The sequence below is a fragment of the Elephas maximus genome, chromosome 18, assembly GCF_024166365.1.
Source record: "Elephas maximus indicus isolate mEleMax1 chromosome 18, mEleMax1 primary haplotype, whole genome shotgun sequence".
Classification (NCBI taxonomy): Eukaryota; Metazoa; Chordata; class Mammalia; order Proboscidea; family Elephantidae; genus Elephas; species Elephas maximus.
The window spans coordinates 8,330,535-8,350,549 of record NC_064836.1 but is presented as its reverse complement, the minus strand read 5'-3'; the positions used below and the strand labels follow the sequence as shown (position 1 = coordinate 8,350,549).

At 41.2% G+C, this 20,015-nt stretch overlaps 1 protein-coding gene across 5 annotated transcripts in view; it reads right to left on the bottom strand.

Annotated features, from left to right (window-relative positions):
* The window catches only part of NR5A2 (nuclear receptor subfamily 5 group A member 2), a 149,250-nt gene that overhangs the window by 47,107 nt on the left and 82,128 nt on the right, over positions 1-20,015 (bottom strand). For all 5 annotated transcript variants that reach the window (XM_049857814.1, XM_049857818.1, XM_049857816.1 and 2 more), the window contains one exon: positions 14,608-14,755. In XM_049857814.1, coding sequence (XP_049713771.1) covers positions 14,608-14,755 — 148 coding nt within the window. The remainder of the gene's footprint in view (positions 1-14,607; positions 14,756-20,015) is intronic.

Genomic DNA, 20,015 nt, shown 5'->3' with positions numbered 1-20,015 from the left:
AGATGAAAAGGATGGCAAAGAAGATCCCAGGTCTAATTTTGAAAAGGATAAATACGTAGTATTTCCGTGATTATTGAAACCCATCTCTGTGCTCTGTTCTTGTGCATGGACTCAGGGCATTTCCATTCAAATCCTGGCTCGGCATGACTCTGTACGAGTAATTTAACCTCTGTTAGCCTCAATTTCCTTATCTAGAAATGAGAGGTGGTGGGATTAGGCAATCTGGAAGACTCTTTTCTCTGTTAATGCTCTACGATCTGGTGTCTTTCCAGTGCCGAGGCCAAAGTTGCAGTAAAAAAATCTGAGTAGTTCAGGGTGTTTCAGGTGCAGTATCCGCTGCTGAGGCCACTGGAGGTGACCCCACGCGGTCTGCCAATTCTCTTCATGACTTGGATTTGTAAAGGTAAATGTGAGAGTTGAAGAAGGCTTTTTCTTTGATGAAATGGGACTGAAGAGAACAGCGTGTGTGTGGAATATGCATTGATCTACTGGGAAGGCAGAACAGAAAAAAAGAGAAGACGCTGAAGAGAGAAGCAGCAGTAGGCGTGCACTGTGTTGCCGACTGTGTGCAGGACTTTGAGCGCTTCATTTGGTTCGCTGTGCTTTACTTGGAACCATGTCCCCAAGGTCCACAGTACGGTTCTGCATCATATTGAGTTTTCCACTCTTTGCAAAGTCCGTATGCTGCCAGTTCATACCCTGCCTAGTAGAATGCCACTGCACGTAGTAGGCACTTGATAGGTTTTCTGGAATTTACTTCTTTAAAAAAGATGAAAGGCCTTTTACTTGCATGCTGATTCTTAGTACTGGGCTTGGTTAGGTTTGTTTGGAACCAAACCCTGTTATCCAAACACTGCCAGAACTCAGGAATGAACTCATCAGATTTTTATCACTGAACTTGGGCAAAGGCTTCAAGAATGACTCAGATGTGAGTCACTGATTTGCTCCATTTTAGAATAGACACAAAGCCCCGGAGTGTCCAGAGTTCACTAGTACTCAAGCTCGGAGCTGGTAACTGACTAACCTCTTCTAAGTCAATACTAAGCCAGCCACTTTATTTGGAGGAATTTTTGTTTTGTTTTAAGGCGTAATCATAGTTTTATCCCATTCTTATTTTAAGGATATACATATGTATAAATACATATATATACTTGCATGTAGACACAATTTCTTGAATGATGGACAAAGTTTTAACAGTACTATCATGGAGATCTAATTCTTACAAGGGTGGGACTATAGGTATTTTTCACCTTATATCCTTGAGCTGTTAGAATTTCTCAATATGTATATTTACTACTTTTATATTATATACTGTGCGCATTGCCTCTTTTTTTCGAACACTTTATTGTGGTTTAGGTGAAAGTTCACAGAGCAAATTAGTTTCTCTTTCAACAAGTTTTACACAGCTTGTTTCGTGATATTGGTTGCAAACTTCTGAATTTGTCAGCACTCTCCCCCCCCACCTCCACTCCATCCTCCCTGGGTTCCCTGTGTCCATTCACTCAGGTTTCCTGCCCCTACCATCCTTCTGAAGTTTGCTTTTGGGCAAATGCTGCCCTTTAGGTCTGATATAGTTGATTGTTCTGAGGTGTACATTCTTCACCAGTGTTACTGTTTATTTTATGGACCTATCTATTATATGGCTATAATGTGATCTCTGGGAGCGATTTCAGTTCCAAGTTTGAAGGGTGTCTAAAGGTGATAGTCTCGGGGGTTTTACCAGTCTGTAACAGACCAGTAAGTCTGGTCTTATTTATGAGTTTGAATTTTGTTCTACATTTCTCTTCCACTCTGTCCATGACCTACTATTATGGTCCTGGTCAGAGCAGTTAGCAGTGGTAGCTGGGCACCATCCAGTTCTCATCCAGTTCTTCTGGTCTCAGGCTAGTAGAGGCCATGGTTCATGAGGTCCATTAGTCCTTTGGACTAATTGTTTCCTTGAGTCTTTGGTTTCCTTTTTTGCTCCAGATGGGAAGATACTAGTAGTTGTACCTTAGATGGCCACTCGCAAGCTTTTAAGACCTCACTCACTACTCACCAAGGTAGGATGTTGAACATTGTCTATATGGATTATGATATGCCAATTGCCCTAGATGTCCTTAGACCTCAGGTCCAGTATCTTGGTCCTGGGAGGTGTATGGTTTTGGCTAGTCTGAAATTTTAACAGAGTGGTTGGCACTGTCAAAGCAGGGAGAAACGTTAGCCAGAGCACACAACATTCTCACTTCATTTTCCTCATTGGTTATTCCCAGTTTGCCAGGCCAATATGTCTCTGAAAAATCGTCTCACTAAATAGCAGTAGTTAGCATAATGACAATATTAGTATTAACAAATAAAATATGATATTTTTAGGCATAAGCTATTCTCAGATATGCCTAAATAAATGCCATTTATACAATTATACTCTAGTGCCAGCAGATAACAAATGATAATCACTTCTTCCACGGCTGTAAATACGTATTGATTAAATTCAAACTTAGAACTCCAAAATGAATTATATCTGGTCATGGCTAAACTGCTTTGCTCACTGAAAGAAAAAAAAAAAAAAAAACCCACACACAACACCTATTATACTGCATTTAATTAAGACAAGCATCAACTTTATGTGCCATTATTTGCTTCTGCCAAATCTCTATGGTGTAAATATCGAACGGTGGCATCTCTTGAATGCTAATCAATCCTTTCTGAATTTCAAATGATTACATAAATTCTAGGAAACGCTCATTTGCCAGCATTACCCTCAGCTGCATATATATTAGTGCAGCATCAGTATGAAGATATGCGTAGTTATTTGACAAGTGTCTACTGACTGTTTTTCTAAATTAGACTATCATATATGAGAAAGTAAAAACTGAGACTGAATGCTAATTATAATAAGAGCCTTGGGATATTTCTTTTGCTTTTCTGATGTCGTGAGGAACAATTTTACCAAAGCCCTTGGGCAAAGGTGTGAAGTGAGTATGCTGCATCACTAGGCTTTATATTAGGCCAATTGTGATATTGTTTGTGTGTGTGCACTTGCCCAAGTGTGGTGTGTGTTTGTGATGTATGTGGTGTGTGAGTATGGTGTGTTTGTATACGTGGTGTGTGTATGTGAGGATGGTGTGTGTCTATGTGTGCTGTGTGTGTCTGTGGTATCTGTGAGTATATGTTTGTGTGAGCATGGTATGTGTTTGTGTGTGGTGTATGAGTATGCGTGACTATGTGTGTGTCTGTTGACGTGTGAGGGTGTGTTTGTGTGAGTATGCACAAGAGTGTTGTGTGATGTGTGAGTATGGTGTGTGTGTGTGAGTGTGGTGTATAAGTATGTGGCGTGTAGGTGTAGTGTATGTTTGTGTGAGTACTGTGTGTGTGATGTGTTAGTGTGAATACGACGTGTGTTCGTGTATGTGCTGTGTGTGTGGTGTGTGTGAGTGTGGTGTGCACGTGTGTGTGAGGATATGTGTGGATGACCATATTTAGATGAAGGCTGTAATAAGGCAAATATTGCGACCAGCCTCAGGCAGGACAATTACCACATAACGGAAGACTGGTTTTTGCTGTTTCAAGACCATCTTTTATGCACATGCCATGTAAGTAGAATTTTATGATATGCAGACTTCCACACTTGTTTCAGATTTAAATATTCAGACATAAGTCGGGAGGCACAAATATAAGTTTCCACTAGTTTTCAAAAAAAAGCCCTCTCTGAAGCTTGTACAGCACTCCTGGGAGTGGCAGTCACCCAAGCAATGGCAACAGGCACTCCTAGTTCTCCTTCCAGGTGAGCTGGTGGTTGGCTTTAGCGCCAATGACACACCCTGGGCTGTCCTTCTCTGATTTATAAGGGGGGTGGTTCCTTCTGCTTTAGGCACTGCAAACGGTTTTCACCAATGTGATCAAATTTCTCTGTTTCATTCAGGAGTCTCTTTTATTAACTGGATTAAATGCTGCAAAAAGGCAATCCATTTTTCTCTTTGTTTCTGTTGCTTTCCTTAGATTGTGCTTTCTTATTCTCTTGATACCCAATAGGGATACCTAGTCTGATGACAAGGAACCCTGGTGGCACGCTGGTTAAGCGCTCGGCTCCTAACTGAGAGGTTGGTAAATTCAAACACACCCAGCAGCTCCGTGGAGAAAAGACCTGATGAGCTGCTCCCATAAAGGCTGCAGCCTAGGAAATCCTATGGGGCAGCTCCACTCTGTCACATTGGGTTGCTATGAGTCAAAAATCAACTCCATAGCACCTAACAACAACAACAAGTAGATAATAAAAAGAAACCAACAAGCTGCTGGAGCCTGTCCTAGAAAAATGGGTAAAAAACATATCCTCTTTCTTTTTGAAACTCCCCTGCAGTCCTATCTTTCAAGGTGTGTTCTATGATACTTAGAGGCGACTCCAGAAGTGCTGAGGGAAGGGAGGTCTCTGTGTCCCATGGACTCTCTTTCTAGAAATTCCAAGCCTGGAAAAGTGAGTGTGGGAGTCCTGAGCGCAGACCAAGCCGGAGCAACATTCTCAACCAGACAACCCGTAACTGGGCAGTCATCAGGTGAGCCTGTACACAGGAGGTGAGAGAACCACCTCTTCATGGTTCATACGGCAATGCCAGCCTGATGTCTGGACTTGGAAAAGCACCTGGAAAAGTGGCCAGTTTACAGTCTCTTCTGCATGATGAGGGTGGCCCTCTCAGGGGTAGCAGACAACTGAGCAGACGAGAAAAAGGGATGCACAGTGAATTCCTCTCCTTAGAGGTGAGCACACACCAGTCTTGGTGGTGGCTTCATAATAATCCTTCCTACAGAGCAATTAAGAAGGATCCTTCCTTAAAGAAAAATACAACAGCCAAGCAAAAGACAGGCCTGTCTGAAGTACTGTGGTTTTCTGGGCTGTATTAACAGCGGAACCTTTCGTACGCCACACCTAATGACTTAACGATATATATATGGAGTCCCTGGGAGGTGCAAGTGACTAACGTGCTCAGCTGCCAGTGGAAAGGTTGGAGGTTCAAGTTCACCTAGAAGCACCTGCAAAGAAAGGCCTGGTGATCTACTGAAAAATTAGCCATTGAAAACCATACGGAGCACGGTTCTACGCTGACATACACGGGGTCACCATGAGTTGGAGTCACCTTGATGGCAACTAGCTTATATATGTGTATCTGTATATATATGTATACACACACACACGTACATATATAATCCTGACACTGATGACAGAATAGTGCCCATATGTGATTATTGTGCTAGAGGCTGAAGCTCCACACATAGGCCCTGGCTGGGCTTAAGACATGTGAGACCCATCTTGCGTTACGAGCTGTTTGGGGAGGTTTGTCAGTACATCTTGGCCAGATTCTGACATCGAAAGCCAGGAGGACAAATGGCATACTTAGGTAAAAGAAGAAACAAGGGACAGACCTTTATTTTAACATCAAAGCAGAAGAATTACTGGGTAAAATTCAAATAAGGAAGAATACCTGTCATATCAGATGCTAAAGACTATTGGAAAACTAATCGCTGCAAATAAATTTCCTTAGTCCAAAAAACTAAACTCATCCACATTTTTCAGCCAGTAAACGTGCAATTTTATCCCGTTTACAATGTCAACATCATACTGTAAGAGCAGAGCTACTGTTGAACTCTTTAGGAAAGCTGAAGGCTCTGCCTGAAAATGGAATTTACTAACACTCCCCACCTCTCCCCACACACCCCCCAAGAAGCTTCATCAGCCTGACCCTGAGGGACACTGTCATGGATTGAATTGTGTCCCCACCCCCCCAAAATGCCTGTCAACTTGGCTGGGTCATGATTCCCTTGAATGATTGTATGATTGTCCACCATTTTATCCTCTGATGTGACTTCCCTGTGTGTTATAAATCCTGTCACTATGACGTAATAGGATGGATTAGTGGCAGTTATACTGATGAGGCCTAAAAGACTAAAAAAAAAAAAAGACTAGATAGTGTCTTAAGCCAATCTCTCCTGAGATATAAAAGAGCAAGCAAGCAGAGAGACATGGGGACCTCATACCACTAAGAAAGCAGTGCCGGGAGCAGGGCATGTCGTTTGGACCTGAGGTTCCTGTGCTGAGATGCTCCCAAACCAAGGGAAGGCTGATGGCAAGGACCTTCCTCCAGAGCCATCGGAGAGAGAAAGGCTTCCCCTGGAGCCGGCGCCCTGAATTCAGACTTCTAGCCTACTGGACTGTGAGAGAATAAACTTCTCTTTGTGAAAGCCATCCACCTGTGGTATTTCTTTTATAGCAGCACTAGATGACTAAGACAGACACCTCTGGCTCTTCTGTTTCTACTTTAGGGTTTTTAGTACCAATGAGCACCAAAGGGGAAGAGGGCCGTTTTGTTTACTTTCTCCTTTTAATGTCACAAAGAGTTAAAATAGCCACTGGTACAAGTAAGTAAAGCTTATGATCATCTAGCTTTCCTAACTTTTAGGGAACAGCCCAAAGAAAATATCAAACCTAAGACACAACCAATCCAAAAACCAAACTTGTTGCCACGTGACCCCTACAGGCTAGGGTAGAACTGCACCACAGGGTTTCCAAGGCTGTAAATCTTTATGGAAGCAGACTGCCCCATCTTTCTCCCGAAGAGCGGCAGGTGGATTTGAACCACCAATCTTTTGGTTAGCAGCCGAGTACTTAACCACTGGGCCACCAGGGCTCCTGAGATACGACAATACACTTACATAAGGAAGAAATCTCTGGAGAGAGGGGTACCAAGACTTTGAGGCAAATGCTTTCGTCAAGCTCACCGAAGCTTTAGGACCCAGAGTTCACACAGAGATAACAACACATATGATATATTTGGGAAACCAAATGAAGTAATAAGTTTTATAGGTTTAGAAACCAAGGGAAGCAAAAAGCTTTATAATTATTCAGAATATTTAATGAAGATTGAGAATTATATAAAACAGTTCCCTGTGTTTTTTACCTGGGGGCAGTGGTGGTTCGGTGGTAGATTTCTTGCCTCCCGCCAGCCGACGCACCTCACATGCAACCACTACCCATCTGTCAGTAGAAGCTTGCATCTTGCTATGATGCTGAACAGGTTTTAGCAGATCTACTTCCTAAAATCAGCCAGGAAAAACCTTGGGCCACAACAGTCCAATCTGCAAGTGGTCACAAAGATGGCGCAGGACTGGTCCTTCCCTTGTACATTGGTCTGTTGTGCATGGGGTTATTATATGGAAACTAGAGATTAAACGGATTCCTTGTCCTTCGTGAATAAAATAATACATATAATTAATTACTGGTGATCAGTATCTAGGTTCTATTTGAAATCACGACACTAAAAGTATTGGATACCAAAATGAGATGGGGGCTGACTGGACCGCAACCCAAAGAGAGGTTGGTTTTCTTTTTGGTCCATAATCCTCTAATGATAATCCTAATTCTCTACATCATTTTGCCAATATAGATACTGTCTTAGTTATCTAGTGGATAATAAGGGGATGGCTTTAACAAACAGAAATTTATTCTCTCAGTTTAGGAGGGTGGGAGTCCAAATTCAGGGTGCCAGCTCTAGGGGAAGGCTTTCTCTCTCTGGTGGCTCTGGAGGGAGGCCCTTGTCTTCAATCTTCACCTGACCTCGGAGCTTCTCAGCACAGGGACCCCGGGTCAAAAGGACATGCTCTGCTCCTGGCACTACTTTCTTTGTGATATGAGGTCCTTTTCCTCTCTGCTCAATGCTCTCTTTTATCTTAAAAGAAATTGACTCAAGATACAACCTAATCCTGTAGATTGAGTCCTGCCTCATTAACACAACTTCCTCTAATCCTGCCTCATTAACATCACAGACATAGGGTTTACAACATGTAAGAGAATCACAACAGGTGACAAAATGGTGGACAATCACACAATACTGGGAATCATGGCCTAGCCAAGCTGATACTCATTTTTGGGGGACACAACTCAAACCATGACAGGTAACATCTTAGTATGTATGTTGTATTTAATAAATACTGATTGATGAATTCAAATGTCCCTGAAGAGGTCTGTGTGCACAGAAAGCACTGATTGGCATTTGGGGTTGCCAGTTGTAGCCTTGGCTCTGCATCTAAAAGTCAGTTAAATCATCTTGTTTTGTTTTCTCACCTACAGACTAGGAGGGAGATGATCTCTTAGGTCCTTTTTCTTTATAAGGGAGAAACTAGATGATTCACCCACCTGAAGATGCTTTATTATTACCATCACCCAAGAGAGAAGTCGCCCCACTTCCTTCTGTGCCTCATTTTCGTATCTGACACCCTTAGTGTCATGATTTCAAATTGAACCTAAATACTGATCACCAATAATTAATTCTGTTTATTATTTTATTCACAAAGAAGAAGGAATCAGTTTAGTCTCATTTTCCTTATAATAATGCCCTTCATAATGTTCAGACTTACCTTCCAAGGTAAAAAAAAAATGCTAAATTCTGTAATATTTATCCATAGAATCTATGTCCTAGCCTCCTCAAGCAACCAACCTTCCTTCCTTCCTACTAATTTTTCTAGTTCCATTACTTTATTTCATTCATGAATGCAATAAATATTTATTAAAAACTGAATACATGTCAGATACTATGCTAGGAGCAAAACAGATACAATTCCTGTGATTGTAGACCTTACTGTTAATAAATTATACTTAAACTAATTTTTCTATAAATTTAACTGCAAAGAATTTAAACTACATATAGACTAATTGGCCTTTGCAGCACTCAGAACTAGAAAAACCAGAGAGCCCTCTTCATTTAATGTTTGTCTTAGTTTAAAATAGCCACGAAGACAAACAGAAAAGTGAGAGCTTTATCTGCTCTGCCTTAAAAATACTTTATTTTTTCCTCCCAAATTATGACTTTAAGGGTCTTTCAGGACATGGAGGTGCTGCCCATCTAGTTTCAAAATGCTTTCCGACTTGTTGGTTGAGCCACACAAATACTGTTTTATTCTGGGACATTTCAGTCATTACTTGGATGATTATTTATATTTGAGATAACGTGCTGAACTCTTTCAAGATAAAGGAGTTGTGGTCAGACACGACATAGAGCCCCGCTGTCCCTGGCATGAAGCAAATGACTCTTCAGTCACCTTCGTTTTTGAATGATGCCCTTTGACCTTCACTGCGTTGTCACAGAGGGGGCTCATCCAAGAGCAGCAGCTTTCCTGTTGTACCAGCTGAGTCATCCCAAGGCAACCTTGGCCATCTTCCCTGTGACTTTTGTCCCCTTGAGGATGAATCCAGCCTGGGACGCGTTATGGTGTCATTAGACGCCACCTTCCACAGTTCACGTGAAGCAAAGAGCTACCGTGATCAACGAAGATGTAGAAATGGATTTTCGCCATCCATTTTACTGTAAACAGAATTCTATCGATGCCAAGAAGGAGCTGTGTCACATTCCTCAAATACTGTTGGTCAACATGGGCTGTGGGCCTATGATCTTACATTTACTTGGACCAGGCTCACATGCATTTATCACCTGGTTTTAGCCATTAATATTCACTCTAGTCTTTCTGCAAGTTAGCTTTCTGAGACTACCTTTCCCAAAGACCTTATAAATAAACATCTCCTCTCATAAAATGGGAAAATCCTAACTGAATACAGAAATAATCTAATTACGAAGAGGTATTTGTTAGAGAGGTCTTTGGAAAAGCTAGTCTCAGAAAGCTAACCTGCACCTGAGAAGACATGAATTTTTGGCTAAAGTATTACCTCTTGGAGCCCTGGTGATACAGTAGTTAAGAGGTTGGCTGTTAACCAAAAGGTCAGCAATTCGCTGTTCCTTGGAAATCGTACGGGGCAGTTCTACTCTGTCCTATAGGGTTGCTATGAGTTGGAATGGACTTGACAGCAACAGGTTTGTTTTTTGTTGTTGTTGTTTTATTACCTATTACACATCACACACCTTTGATAAAGGCCTTGCAAGTTTAAAACTAAGCAAATCCATGCATTCATCCATTTTACCTCTAAACATTATGTAAGTACCCACTCTGTACCAGGCAGTGTGCTGCAAAACTGAGGTACAGAGAAAAATAAAGCACAATTTATAACCTCAATTGAGACTTGGCCTATAGCATCGAATACGACTGCACAGATGCACCTGCAGAGCAGGACACGGTCTTCTACCCATTTCAGTGGACTCGGAGAGCCTAAACTTAAAGAGACTTGAAGCTAGTATTAGCCACTTTTTAAGCTAGGGGCAATTCCTCAAAGAGAATGATAATCTCTTCAACTCAGCTCAATGTAAGAAGCGCTTTCAGAAATATTGGCAGGTCAGAGAAGAGAATAATGTAAACAAATCAAGGGCATTCATTAGGGGAAATAGGATGCAATATGGCTCTCGTACTTTCTCTCACCACCTGGGATATAAGAAGAATCCAGCAGCCTTCAGCCATTGGGTCTCCGGGCTAGGAACATCCAAAGGCCAGAGTAGCGTCTTCCCTGGCACATGCTGGCAACTTGTTGCTGAGCACTTAAGCCATATTAATATTCCAAATCAGCTTGAATGTGTAATGACATTTATTCAAGATGCTGCAGTTAAAAACCAGGTGATCACTTCCCAGTTCTACATTTCTTTTCAGGAGATACAGTTTGTGGGAATTCTGCTCATCTTTGGCACTAGTTTTTTTTTTTGGGATACATGACGTGAGGTTACTATCTGAGGGTCATAATTTCTACATTGGTCGGTGACAGACGGTAAATTTCCTTTCATCAGCCACTTTGACTGCTTTTTTAGAAGAAGATGGGGGTACAAACCAATAAACATTAAAATTTTTATCTTCATTTCTCTGGGGTCATCAGCTTTAATGGGTCAACTTGGACTATCTCCTTATCTGCCAAGTTATCAATGGACTCAAATTACATTACCTCATAGTTAGGCCAAAAAAAAAAAAAAAAAGGTAATTTAGCAGGATTTTAAGAAAACATTGCAGCTAGCAGAGATTGAGCCTTCAGAGTATATGACACCGCACACAGAAACATCCAAAACAAAACCAAACCCACTGCGGTCGAGTCAATTCTGACTCACAAGCGACCGTATAGGACAGAGTAGAACTGCTCCAGAGAGTTCCCAAGGAGTGGCTGGTCGATTCCAACCGCCAACCTTTTGGTTAGCAGCTAAGCTCTTAATCACTGCGCCACCAGGAATCCAGAAGCACCCTGAGAGGGCGTTTTTTACTTCTCTCTCTTTTTTTTTTTTTTTTTTTTGATCAGCTGTTGTTTTTTTGGACCAACAAATTGGTGCCTGCTCACCGACAGAATTTGAGGGGAAAAATCAGGTGGCAAAGAATTTTAGTCAACTGAACTTTTGTTTTTTTCTTTCTAGTCTCCTGTCATTTACTTTTCATGGAATCAGCTTTAGAGAAGAATTACTTTTAGGAGAGGAAGGCTGTTACTGGAATCTGCTTTGACCCAACTGAACAGCTACCACTGCCATAGATTCTTCTATTCTGGTTAAGGCACCCAGTCACCTGAGACTCATTCCAGACTTCTTCCTCTCAACTTTATATCACATCCTATTGGCTGCATTCTGTAGCTTGCTCATATCACCATCTCATCCCCACCCCATCACTTGGTCCCTCATGGTGTGTTGCCTGGAGTGTTAAAACCACCTTGATCCTGGAGTTTCCAGCCTTGCCCCCCTCCACTTTCCACATTGCCACTAAAGTCTCTTTCCAAAAGGCAAATCAATTTATCTTACCCCCTTTAAAGCCACTGCTATACTTCCTAAAAAAAGGAACCCAGGTGGCATAGTAAAGCACTCAGCTGCTAATCAAAAGGTTGGCGGTCCCAGCCCACCAGCCGCTCCAAGGGAGAACGATGTGGCAGCTGGATTCTATAAAGATTACAGCCTTGGAAACCCTATAGGGCAGTTCTACTCTCTCCTATAGTTGCTATGAGTTGGAATTGACTGGATGGCAATGGATTTATACTTCTTAATTGCCTACAGAATGAAGACTATGGTGCTTATTTTTTGCTTATCACTATATCCCCAGTGCGTCTCTCGGCACCTGGCCCATCATAAGTGCTCAGTAAGTGTTGAGTGATTGTGTCTGAGGCCTTCCGTGACCAGGCTCGGTTCACATTCCACCTCCTCTGGTAATCGATGAGCAAAACACGCTCTCTCTCATCTCTCACATGAGTCTATTGCTACAGATTTCTCTCAACACAGCCCAGCCCACAAAATTCTCATTTTTCTCCAGGTTCAGGAAGGCACAAGGTTGGGCACAGCCAGGCTCAGAACGTATCGGGTTTCAGACTCAGAGGGCTCAAACTCATGAAGGTTTGGGACCGCCTGTACTAGGCTCAGGACTTGGGCTCAGCTTTCAAGGGTGGCCCTGTTATGATTTCATTTCCATCACAGGTAAAACAGGCATTTAGGGGCCAGCCTAGGTACCTATAGATTGATTACCCGTCTATCCCAAAGAAGTTGAAAAAATAAAAAAGATTGATTACCCATCGTTTCTGTGGAGAAAAAAGTTTTCCGTTTTCATAAATTGGAAAGCATCTAAACTTTACTGCCAGTTACTTTCTGTTTCTTTAAAAATAAATTCTTGGCCAAACTCTATTTACTTCTAATCTGAAAGCCATGCTTCCCTTTCTTTCTTAAACAACTGACAGACACGGTTTTAAGGGACAGTTAGGCTAGCTATTCACTGGTGCCCAAGCCTCCTGAAACAGTCAATATACTCATTAAACAAGAGAATGTATGATTGAGGTTCTGGTAAATAAATGACCCAGTTGTTCAGGAAGATAATTTGTGAGGTCCAAAGGTTGAAAGCACTTCAGATACACCCCCCTCCAATAGTATTGGCCCAACCCAGACCCAGTGCCGTCGAGTTGATTCCAACTCATTGGCAGAGATTATAATTTTGTAGAATGAGTCAAAACATTTGCAGAAAAGATAAAAGCGATGAAAAGTCAAAGATGGCTTATGGATAATGTGTACATCTTTGAATGTAATACAGTTATTCAACTAATTTAAAATACCATTGAAGTGAGATAACTCTCTTTAAATATTTTATCACTAAGAAGCTATAAGGTTTTTTATACGTATATCATCACATTTTCATTTAATTACTGATCAAAGGTACTAGCTGAAAAGAGGAAGATCTTGTCATAAACCAGAATTAATTTGTGAGATTGCAGCAAGCTGGCCAACACAATCTTACGTGCGACTTTATAAAAACCCCACTTGGGTAAAGGACGTAGACTTGAATAGAACTTCCCCACTTATTGTGGTTAATGCAAAAATTGCACAGGATCCAGTCCTGGCCGTGTAAACCTTTGAACACGACATCTATAAAACTCTGTTGTCTTTTTAAATTTTCAGTAACATTTTTTTTTGCTATATTTATCACATTTTCCAAAATGTGAAAATGCTCTTTTTATTTTAAACATTGACTACATGTGAGAAATTAACTCTGGTTATATTACTTCAAACTATGCCTTTATTAGCAACAGTTGTGCAGGGCTGTCAAGGGTTTTGAAAGGAAAGTACCAGATTTGGAGAGCAGACACATCTGTTTTACTTCTCAGTTTGTTTTATTGTTTTATTTTTGAGAATATGAATTCACAACTATCTTCTAACTGAAGACTAAAGAAAAAACACATGTTGGTAAATCTGATCTCTGCATTTTTTTTTTTTTTTTCATTCAAGAGATGGTGCCTCCCTCAGGTCTCTGCCAATAAGTAATAAATGGGCTTGGCAAAAAGTTTATTTAAGTTGGCTTTATTAAGCCAGCAAAATGTAGAAATCAAGTAAGGGACAGGCCGAGAAATCTGTTCCTTTGAAATCAATAAAAAATCCATCTCCCTAATCCTCTTTTTATTCTAAGCAGTGGTGATTTTTCTCAACGGATTCATTGGGAACCTTGATTTGGCTTATCTGTCTTGCAGAGCTACCTTTCTTCTCCCGAAGCTTTCCTGGAGAAGCACCCTGTGCCCTTGAAAACCATCGCCTTTTATACTTGCACAGCTCTGCGTCTGGTTATAAACATTCTCTAGTTAACCCGGATCAAGATTTCAGAAATGGGTCTTTAATTACTGTCCACACCTCAGAGCCCCGGTGGTGAAGAGGTTAAGAGCTCAGGCTGCTAGCCAACAGGTAGGCCGTTTGAATTCACCAGCTGCTCTTTCGAAACCCTATGGGACGATTCTGCCCTGTCCTCTAGGGTCGCTATGAGTTGGAATCGACTCAACGGCGCACAACAACAACAATAACCACATTTTAATGAAAAATAACAGTAATAGGTAGCAAGATGAAACAAAGGGCACAGAGAAGCAATCAGTGGTGCAAAGGTGGCTAAAGTTTGAAAGTAAACCTCTTTCCTAAGCTATCTCCATTAAACCTCTGTCAAAGCTTTCTTTGTTGCTGCTGCTCACCTGCCCATTACAGAAGAAAATCCAGAGTCAAAACTAATAACTCCTCTCCCATACCCCAACCCATCAGCTAAAGGCTATGAATCATATGGAAATATACAAGAAAACAGACTCATGTTTGAAGCTTTCATGATTTGAAAGGAAGGGCATAATCTTGATAGAACAAAAGCATATATTAACTTCAAGACATTCAAAGTTCCAGCATCCTTTAGGAATCTTTGGTTGTGTGTAGTATGAGGAAAAGGATTCCTTACCTAAACTAAAGAGCACCAAGAATTTCAGACACACAAACTCTCGTTGATCAAACTGTAGTGAACGAAGCTTGGCCACTAACTCCTGCGCGTGACTCATGAGGTTGTTGAGGGTAGCCCCAGCCTGTGACGCTATTATGGAATAGTCCACCTGTAACACAGAATCACAGTTTCCATGACCGGCAAGATCAGAAATACATTTCACCTGAGGTTTTTAAGAACTGTGGATAAAATTTGATTCCAGTAAAAGTTTACAAGAGAGGAAACTTTCCCATGGAAGTTGAGACACAGTCTATCTTTATAGAATGTATTACATTGTTCTGATAAATCTAATCATTTTGATAAGCCTTGTAAAGAACAGGTTTAAGCCACCTAAGTTTTTATAGGTAATACATGCCTTTTTCTATTATGAATTTATACTATCATATAAGATTCAAAATTTTAGCTCTCATAAACAACTTTAAAGTATGCCCCCCCCCAAAAAAGTTGCTGTCAAGTCAATTCCCACACTTGTGTCAGAGCAGAAATGTGCTCCATAGGGTTTTCAATGGCTGATTTTGTTGGAAGTAGATCATCAGGCCTTTCTTCCAAGGTGCCTCTGGGTGGACGCCAACTTCCAACCTTTCAGTTAGCAGCCGGGCATGCTAACCATCTGCACTACCAGGGGCTCCAAAGAAAAGTATAACCTCTTGACCTGTTGCTGTCAAGTCAATTCCCACTCATAGCCATCCTACAGGACAGAGTAGAACTGCCCCGTTTCCAAGGACCAGCTATTGGATTCAAACAGCTGACCTTTGGTTAGCAGCTGAAAGCTTAAACACTGCACCACCAGGGCTCCTAAGAAAAGTATACTGGCCATAAAAAGTCAATCCAGGACAGTGTTCTGTGTATACACAATGACATTAACTAGTGCACGAGGAAAATGAAGGCTAAGGTATATTTCTATTTGGAGTAAAGAACTATATTTTAAAGTATTCACGGTTCAAAATTGCATGCTTCTGGATGACAGAAGAATCACATTTAAATTATCCTCATTTCATTTGCTGCTTCCTGAAAAGCCATGACCTATGACTACAACATATTTTCAAATGATTATGAATACATTTCTCTCTAAAGGCTCAAGAGCCTAACTCAGAAGAAACAGAAGTCCTTGGCCTAGAAAACAAAACAAAGACCTTTTTTCCCTGCATTTAAAAAAAAAAAAAATAGTGAGCACTGTGAGGCCCGATCTTAGATTATTCAGGGGACATAAGTTCAATTTATAATACTAAGTTAAGATGTTGGGACGGCTGTCAGTGATAATACTGGCTTTGTTGCTGTGATGACGGCATAATGGGAAAGCCCAGCTGGTACCTGACGCTCCCATCCTTCTTTTACTGGCGAGCTCTCGGGCAACCAGATCCTCTTTTAGGTGCATTTAATATTTGCAGCGGCAGCAAATTTGTCTGGGAGGCCAGTCCTCATCTGCCACTCACCCAGAGCAGACAGTATGAAATTTTTATATTTATTGACATTTCATTACCATAATTGACTGTACTTGCTTCTCTGGTAGAAGGCACAGGGCTGCCTCCTACGCAGGCGAACTAGTCCCTTGAGTAGAATTTGCAATTAAAAACAAGGCAGAATGGATTGTGTGTGTGTGTGTGTGTGTAAATATGATGAGTTGAATTTTCAGCTTTAACTAGAGAATCCTGGGTGTACAGGAACCCTTTTCAAGAGTGAGAAGAATTATGAGTCCGTGGAAAGACAACCCCCAAAGGTGTCAATCAGCTTATATAGAGTCGAGTGTGCATGAAAAAGCCTCCGTTAATGTGTGTTCTAGGAAAATGCTGGCACGAAGCACAGCGCTGTCCTACCTGCATTGTCCATGTGCTGGGATCTGTCCCCTAAATTTAAACATCAAACGTCCTTAGAGCTCCTTGAGTTTCTGTTTCAGAATGTGTGGAAGAAATGGTCAGTACACGGCAAACTGAAACCTGAGCTGCCTGCACAGTGGACAAGCAGTTGAACCTTAGGGATCACATTGAGATAGCCTGTCAAGCATGCAAGGTGGCATCCCATCATTTCACCAGTTCTCTTACAGGTGAGGGTTCCCTGAGTGGTACAAACAGCTAATGTGCTCAGTTGCTAACCAGAAGGTTGGAGGATTGAGTCCACCCAGAGGCACCTCGAAAGAGAGGCCTGGTGATCTTCTTCCGAAAAATCAGCCACTGAAAACCCTCAGGAGTTCTACTCTGGCACACATGGGTCCTTATGAGTCAGAGTTGAGTTGACAGTAACTGGTTCTTACGGATGAACTTTCTCCTCGAAGGATGCTTTTCTGACATAAAAGCTGTGCCTGAGGTCTAAATTCTTTACAAACTGTATATGGCCTAACTACTCCAGAGAACGAAAATACAAATTATTCAGAGACAAATGGGATAGATGAATGAACTGAGATTGCCCTCTGGGGTGGCTGTGATGGAAGAAGCCTGGGACATGACAGAGGTGATCTGGGCCAATCCTGTCACTTACAAATGATGGGCCTGGGCAAGCTGTGTAAAATCCCCAGCCTTAGTTATTGAATCTTTAAACATGGCAGTTAAACTTAGATAATGGTAAAGTGCCTCCTGCTTCCACGATTATCAGGAAATAATAGTAGTTGGGACAATAACACCAATTTCAAATTCGAAGCCAATTGTTGAATACACTTTTGGGGTAACTTAATATGTACATTCCATTGCTGTCAAGTTGATTCCAACTCCATGGCCACCCCATGTGTGTCAGAGGGTTTTCTTGGCTATAAGGCTTATGGAAGCAGATCACCAGGCCTTTCTTCTGTGGAGCTGTTGGATGGATTCAAACCACCAACCTTTGAGTTAGTAGTTGAGAACAAATCCTTTGCACCACCCAGGGGCCTTGCATACTTAAAAAAAAATCACTACTTACACTTTAAGTTCAAGCTGGAAGACCATACCAAAATCAAATACAAGTGTGCTGGTATCAGTGCATTTTGTTATTAAGATAGGATTAATTAAATTTTGATATATGTGTAGTTCTAACAGGTATGCAATAATAAGTGCAAATATTAGACCTTCACACTTTAAAGCATAGTGCACTATAAGGAGAAGGAATCTAAATCGTTTCACAGAATTATATATTTAGGGAGAGACTTTTAGCGAGATGGACCTCAGGAAATCAACTGGCATACCACCAACTTTATAGCCATACATTTATTTACATTCTAATTTCAAAGCTCAAACATACTTATTAAATGGGGGCTCAGATAAAATTTCATTCAAGGATAATTTATCAAATTGCACAGCTCAGAAGGAGGATGGATGATTTATTTCTGAGACAGCACCCCGATCTCGAACTTCCTTACATTTTATTACAAACATAATTATATTTTCATTGTTGAATGCAGAGTTTGTGCTCAATTCAGTAGCAGCTGGCCTTGTCTTTTATGTACTTAGTAAAATTAATTTACTGCTGTCTTACGTGTAATCTTTGTGCCATTAAATTAAAGGAAGATATTGAAGAAATACTTTAAGACGGTGTCCCCTTTGGATATATTTCACTCATCACGAAGGTAGAAACAGCTTTAGCTAAATTGCCTTTAGTTCTAATAGCTGGAATTTTGATGACTTGTATATTGTAAGCTGCCTGTCATTTTAATATGATACACAATTACACAATAATAGATGATAACAAATAAGTTGCTAGTGGACCTTTCCTTAGGATGATGTTACTAAAAAAAACAAAAACAGTGTCTGTTAATTAACTATAGTATGCAAATACTAAAACTGACCCTGCATACCTACTTATGTGTGTGTGTTTTGAAAGTACTAGATGGAAATGAACTCTTTTTATAAGATGCTAAATGTATACGGAACCCTGGTGGCACAGTGGTTAAGAGCTTGGCTGCTAACCAAAAGGTCAGCAGTTGGAATCCACCAGCCCCTCCTTGGAAACCATATAGGGCAGTTCTACTCTATCTTATAGGGTTGCTGTGAGTCAACATCAATGTGACGGCGATGGGTTTTTTTTTAAATGTGTATCAACTGATTTGGCAATGCTTAATATTACTGACAACCATTTTTTCCTTTTTAGCACTGCAATATTGTGCTTCATAAGGTTATTTAATGTACACTTACGTAGATGCCTGATTAAAAGACATAATTAAAACTTAATCGCTCTAGGGTAAAATAAGAAATCTGGTGTGAAACAGTGAATCCTCACTCTAATACTAGGTACCAGTGCCCTGGGCTGCTCTTTGCAATGGGATTATTTCAATTACTCTAGTTCTGAATGAACGCTGAGGGAACTCACTTCAGCAAACATTTCTTGAACAACTGTGCCAGGTACTACACTAGCCACCGAGCTTAAAAGAAAAGTTGTGCTCTTTTAGGTAACTTTGCCCTGTCTCTTCAAGCTCCAAGTAGCAGTTCTTTGGGAAGCCCCCTACTTCTGAATTCAGTCTAGCCTTTTTCTTCTTCCGTTGCTATAATAAATTCACCACACTATTTGCAGTGAACTGCATTCGGGAGGAAAAAGCCAGAAGGCTGGGCCACGGAGCACCAGGGGCCTGGCATCACTCAGCGTGTCCAGCAGGGCTCTAGAAAGCAATGTGTGGATGCCACATACCTGCTTCAGGGTGGCACCAAATTGCTGTCTGGGGTCCCCTTTATGTCAGGGGCTTTGGCCTGATATTGTTGACTGAGGACACTTAGCTCTTCAAACAGAAAGAGTAGTGACTTTTAATATTAGTATTTCCCTGCTGCTATCAAGTTGATTCTGACTCATAGCTGCCCTATAGGACAGGGTAGAACTGTCCCATAGGGTTTCCAAGGAGCATCTGGACTGCCGACCCTCTGGCTAGCACCCGTAGCTCTTAACCACTCTGCCACCAGGGTTTCCAATATTACTATTTACTCATCTTAAAACATTTAGAATAAACATTTTCATTTGTTTGAAGCAATCATCACAGGGCAGTTGAGAAAATCATATAACCAAACCTAGAAATTTTTAATGAATGATTTGAGAGTACCCTATTTTTTGTAGCTAAGGTTGAAAAAGACCCCTGGTACTCAGCTGTTAACCAAAAGGTCAGTAGTTCGAATCCACCAGCCTCTGTGGGGCAGTTCTACTCTGTCCTAAGAGTCACTGTAAGTTGAAATTGATTCTACGGCAATGGGTATTTTTTAAGGTTGAAAAAAAGGAGGAGCCCTGGTGGTTCAGTGGTTAAGTGCTCAGCTGCAAACCAAAGAGTCAGAGATTGGAACCCACCAGCTGCTCTTTGGGAAAAGATGTGGCCGTGTGCTTCCGTACAGACTAACCCATTAAAAACCCATTGCTGTCGAGTTGATACTGACTTATAGTGACCCTATAGGATAGAGTAGAACTGCCCCATAGGGTTTTCAAGGAGCACC